The 6,000-nt window shown below is 33.7% G+C and overlaps 1 protein-coding gene across 1 annotated transcript; it reads right to left on the minus strand.

The window, feature by feature from the left end:
- Positions 1 to 2,106: 2,106 nt before the first annotated feature.
- LOC102583336 (F-box/kelch-repeat protein At3g06240-like) lies at positions 2,107 to 5,276 on the minus strand. Its single transcript, XM_006356913.2, has one exon. The coding sequence runs from the start codon at positions 5,125 to 5,127 to the stop codon at positions 4,033 to 4,035; it is 1,095 nt and encodes a 364-aa protein (XP_006356975.1). The 5' UTR covers positions 5,128 to 5,276; the 3' UTR covers positions 2,107 to 4,032.
- Positions 5,277 to 6,000: the final 724 nt, after the last annotated feature.

The following is a 6,000-nucleotide window of genomic DNA, read 5'->3' on the forward strand; positions in this document are numbered from 1 at the left end:
GCAACATCTTCCTCATTCAACACCAATACAAACCCATTACATTAGCCAACAACTCTCTGCCATTTTTCCTGAGTTGAAATTGCATCGATTCCATTATCGGGGTTGGGATTAAAAGTGAGAGTGTGAAGAGAGATTGAGAAACATCAGTTATAAGAATGAGCTTAATTTGTTCATGTTTGTGGAAATGAGCTTTTGGGTCTGAAAGAAAAGAGTTCAAAATGTTGGACAAAATTCATATCGCTTGACAAATTTACTGGATGCCGAGCCGTGGCTAGGTGAGGTAAGTTTGCTTATCGGCAAATCACGGAAGGTGCCGAAATTCTCGCTGATCGATACATAACTGCAGAGTTAGTGGTCAAGAGGAAAACTACCAGAGCTGCTAAGTGTGGTAACACGATGTATATAGAGTTTAGCACCTGTCCGATCCGGTGCTAAAAGATCAAGAGGAAAAGTGTTACAAGCTTCAAATAGAAGTCCCTAACTGTCCTAAATGCGAACCATACGTTGGCTGCTCCCTAAGATTTTATCTTAAAATAGCTACTTAGTTCTCTGTATTAGTGGTTCCAAAATTTTGCTCAACACATTGTAGACGCATAACCATAAAGGCTCGACTCCAAAATTTAATATACGACTTAATTATTTTATTGCTTCTATATTTGTTATCTTAGGTTTGTTGTGACTTACTTTTAACACTAGTCTCTGGACACGTTCCATGTGAATTTTTATAGATTCGTTAGAACAATTAAAATTTTATGCATATCGTGTGAAGTGAGTAATATTTTTTAATGTGCGTCAAGAAACACCAAATCAGGGGCACATTATAATGTTTAAAATCAACTCATTTCAAGGTACCATCGGTAAATCAATTTCGTTGAAGCTATTATAGGTAATTTTTGAACTTTGTTTAGTAGTTAACACACTTTCAATAAAGTCACATGACTAATTTGAGCCAAATAACAATTCAGACTTACGATAATGATAAAAAAAATCATAAAAATAATTAGATTGGTGAAGTCTAATAGAGAGAAAACACACAAAAAATAGAAGAAAAATAAAACATACACATCATTCGCAAGACTTTATTCATATAGATTATAGATAGAAAATAAATCTAGAATCAATAAGTTATCCATATTCGATATTCGGAAGCTACAAGTTTAAAGAGGAAAAACAAAATGCACAAACCATGAGAGGGAAGTAATTGCACTGACAAATCCTATAATTTGCAAATTATGTATAACAAAGTATGCATCATATTTTTCTCCAGAATAAGATAATACTTATTTTTGACAAAAGTAGAGACAAAATTTACCAGCGGTGCTTGACATCATATTCATTTAAAATTTGAACTTGTATTGTGTTTACTGTAATTCATTACTTTAGTTATTTATTTGCTGAGTAAAAATAAACTCGAAAAAGCGGACAAACACAGTTACCATCTTGCAATAAATACGTGAAGAAAATCAATATCATATAGCCCCATAATGGTATATAGAAATATGCCGATTGAATTTCATGCTCTAGATTACTGTAAGTGCATGTAAATACCTCTAAATACTGAATTAACTAAGAGAATTGAAATTTAACGACAAAAGAAATCTTAAAAATTATCAATAACTTATCAAACAGGATGAATGCGTTTAAATTTATTGTCTGATTTTATAGCTATTTCTTTTATAATAATAACATATCTCGTGAAATCCATCTAGGGAGTGTAGGGTGTGCACATACCTTACCTCAATTCAGAAGACCCTCAATTTGAGTCGAGTATAGCAAATCAGAGTAAATATGAAAAAGAAAAATGACAGTGAAGAGAATATAATATAATATAATATAACAACTATTACGAAAATAATAACAACAACAAAAAAGTGCAATAACCGAAACACCATAAAAACAATTGGTGGTAGAAAGCAAAAGCAAGACAACACAAGAATAAAAGCACTACTACGACAGACACAATTAAGCCTAAACCCTTCGGAAAGCAAGAGAACACTCCACTACAACCTTCTACCTTAATCGACGATCTCCATACTTAAGCATTCATGCGTTGATAAGTCATGCGTTGCACCTGCATCCCATATTAAATAATATAAATCATAATTAAATTGGAGGTTAATGAGCAACAAATAATATAAAGACAAAATTACAATCAAAATTGAGAAGAAGACTAAAGTCCAAGTCTAAGCATCTCTTAATAGTAATAAGATAGTTTACCGGTGCATGTAGTTGTATTGATAATTTGAAAGACTTTTGATATTCTAGAAGCCCATCAACAAATATAATAAGCTAACAGATGATAAATGTAATTTTTAGTGAATAAAATTGACAGATTAAATTTCATTTGTCGAAAAATGATTATCAAATATATATGTCACTAGAGCTATAAGCTTATTACACAACATGAAAACGATCCTACTCCTTTTAACTCTTGCTAAAGTTATGATACAACGTAACAGTCCTACTCTATATTGGCTAAACTTGATAGTTTATCTAGCACCGTTCCTTTTAAAAAATAATTTCTCCTTATTACAAGTGCCATTTTCTCAATAAAATATGACTCTATGTTTTATCATGGTTCTGATGTACCCATTTGAATTTCATACAATAGAGGATATAAGCCTATTTATTGTCGACATCAAGATGATTACCAAGAAAACTAGAGAGCTTAACAAATATAAAGGTAAACGAAATTATTTGCAGAAATATATGCTGTTAAACACTATGAATTGATCACTGTAATTGTGTTCTAAGCTAAAACAACAGAAAAGGCTTTCACCATTGTTGAGACAATTTCAGAATGTATTGAGAAGAAGATCAAAGATTACAAACAGCAATGTACTAGTTACAATGTTTATATAGTAGTAGTAACCGACTCTTACTAACCATAGTTAACTTAATCTAACTATTAACCAGAGTTCTAACAACCTAACTAACTGAAAATGGGAAAATATCTAACCAACTAACTTCTAGACCAATCAGCAAATGACACGTCACCCCGCATCATCTTTCACATGCTCAATATATGCAACAATGAATTTTACAAGTGATCTATTAGAGTACTCCCTCCATTCCTTTTTAATTGTCATTTGTGCTTTTCGAGAGTCAATTTGACTAAATTTCTATGCTAAATCAGATTACAGTAATTCGATATTTTAAAATAAAATTTTAGATATTCAAAAACAATATGGAAAGTACTATAAATCAATCTCGTGCTAACAAAAATGCATATGCCACTCTGCATGTAACTTCAGAAGAATAAATATGAAAACCAGCAATATTCATTAGCTTCATAATACTGCGATAACTGTTACCTATCAAGATTGCTATCATGGTGTTTCCAGACCTCACTTTGTGGGATTTCACTGGGTATGTTGTTGTTGTACAAAAGACAACCAGCGATAAAACATTCTATTATATTGTTGCAAATAAATGAACCAGAAAATAACAACATATATCTGTATCAAGAGTTCAAAAGAGCTTCAAAGTTTGGATATCTTTTAGCAGTTATTCCATCAACCTTCATATCTCTCCGGTGATCCTCTTTCACGTTGTAGACAGTCAAATACTTATCTCTATCCACATTCAATACAACATCATCATCACTGATCGCACAAAATGGTACGAGACCATCCATTCTAGCAACCCTAAATCTAGTCCAGGACTCCTCAACTCGATACTCTCTCATCATCCAAGCATCAATTTCGTTTCCTAGTGTATCATATAACATACAAAGATATCCTCTAAGATCTGAAAGCTTATTAAACAATAACTTATTGTTAGTAGGTGTTGACACCTCCAAGAATTTCTCATTACATCAAATGAAAAACAACCATTACATATGGAAAAAACAGGAGCTTTCCTAGTCAATCAATGCAAATCCCCATTTACACAATCTCCTCCATAGCTATTCTCATAGTGTAGACATCAACAAAAGTAGTGTCAATATCGATATCGAAAAAGAGTAACCACCTTATAATCATCACTAACAAAATCATACCTCTTAGTACCACATCAACTCAGAATATCACATCAAGCAATATGGTAACCCTCAGTTCCCTTGCCAAGCATCGGCAAGACAAGACTCTCGATGAAAATTCCAGTCCTTTCAAACATATAAGTTAATCCATCTACCTCCATATATCTCCATTGATCCTCTTTGATGTTGTAGACAGTCAACCTATCCCTATCCACACTCAATACAACATCATCATCACTAATCGGACAAAATGGTACCGAACCATTCTCTAAATCCATTCTATCAATCCTAAATGTAGTCCAAGACTCCTCAACTCGATACTCTTTCATCACCCAAACATCAATTTCGCTTTCTAATAAAGCACAAAACATACAAAGACACCCTCTAAAACTCCTAAGTTCATACCAATCCAACTCATTTCCATAAAGATTAGTAGGTGCTGGTACCTCGAAAAATTTCTCATCACTTAAATCAAAACCAATAATTACGAATGAAGAAGCTTTACTTGCCATCCAATGCAAAACCCCATTTACCAACACCCCAGAAGCCCCTCCTCGCTCCGAAAGTACATCATCGTAAGGTAAACTCTCTAGTCTCCTCCATAAACCCATTCTCACCGAATAGACATCAACAAAAGTAGTGTCAATATTCCCTTTTCGATATCGAGAAAGATTAACCACCTTATAATCATCACTAGCAAAATCATACCCAAAACCATACTCTCTGTAGCTACTTTGCTGAGGAAGACCCAAATGAAAAACTGGAATTCTATGGTAATCTAAGGTTGTGGGGTTAATTAAGTACATAATATGTTCCTGATTTTCCACCAACACCAGCCCATTACATGAGCATGCAATACTTAACCAGTTGTTCTGAAAATTAAGGTTCGTTGAAATGGCATCGAGTATTATATTTTGGGGGTTACGATTAAAGGTGATAGTGTGAAGATCGTCAGAATCAGAGATGAAAATGAGTTTAGTTTCTTGTTTATGAGCATGGAGAGTGAAGTGAAATTTGATGAATTGTGGGTGTGAGAGAAAATTGTACCATTGATTTGATACGCACCTGTATTGGCCGATGGATTTTGCAGGAAGACGAGATAGTATGTCAATTATGATATCCTGAGGTAGAATTTCACCTTTGCTCATTTGGATTTGGAGAAGAAACTTGGCTTAAATGTTCTGTTGAAGCTGAAATTGTGCGGAGGCTTCCAAACTTCTACTTAAGTGCTCTTTATATTCCTTTCTCGGTATCAAAAGCAATCGGAGGATAAAATTGAGCTATTTCTAATAGTTGCTGATTTCAGTATTAGCAAAGATAATTCATGAGGACCCAACATTTATATACCTTATTAGAGCTGTTAAAACGGGCTTAGCCCATGGGTCCGTCCAACCTAACCCGTTATTGGGTAGGGTTGTGATAGAATTTTTCAAGTCTATTTAAAATTATGGCTTATAAGTCTGACCCATATAAACCCTTGACCCTTGAGGCTTGATCAGGGTCAGATCGGGATCGGCCCATGGGCCAAAACTTTTTATTTAAGGGTAACTTATAATAATCTCACTAGTATATAATCTAATTACTTAAAGAACAACTTTCACATATAGCAAATACAAAAATCATATTTGTATGCTATAGCTATAGTTTGCATAAGTGCGCTCCTATGACTATTTCGCTATACATATATACAAAAAGAAGCAATTGTATAATCTGTTTTGGTATACATATACAAAAGAATCAATTGTATAATCTGTGTTTGTATAAAGCGAGAAAGAGAGAAAGACAAAAGAGAACTGGGCAGGGGAAGTAATTTGTACTGTATAATTATAAGTGTATAGGACGAAGATATATGTATTTGCAAGTGTATATACTAATTTTCTCTCGTTTTATACAAACAGAAAACTACAATTTTAGACATTTCTATTTGTATAAAGCGAGAGGCGAGGGAGAGACTGGCGAGCGAGATCTGGGAGAGTGGCGAGCAAGATCTGGGAGAGGGGAACGAAAATATATGTATATAT

This window comes from Solanum tuberosum, unplaced genomic scaffold (genome assembly GCF_000226075.1).
Source record: "Solanum tuberosum cultivar DM 1-3 516 R44 unplaced genomic scaffold, SolTub_3.0 scf00239, whole genome shotgun sequence".
NCBI classification, from domain to species: Eukaryota; Viridiplantae; Streptophyta; class Magnoliopsida; order Solanales; family Solanaceae; genus Solanum; species Solanum tuberosum.

Coding starts and splice junctions, on each gene's coding strand:
- LOC102583336 (XM_006356913.2), bottom strand. CDS start 5,127: ATGAGCAAAGGTGAAATTCTACCTCAGGATATCATAATTGACATACTA.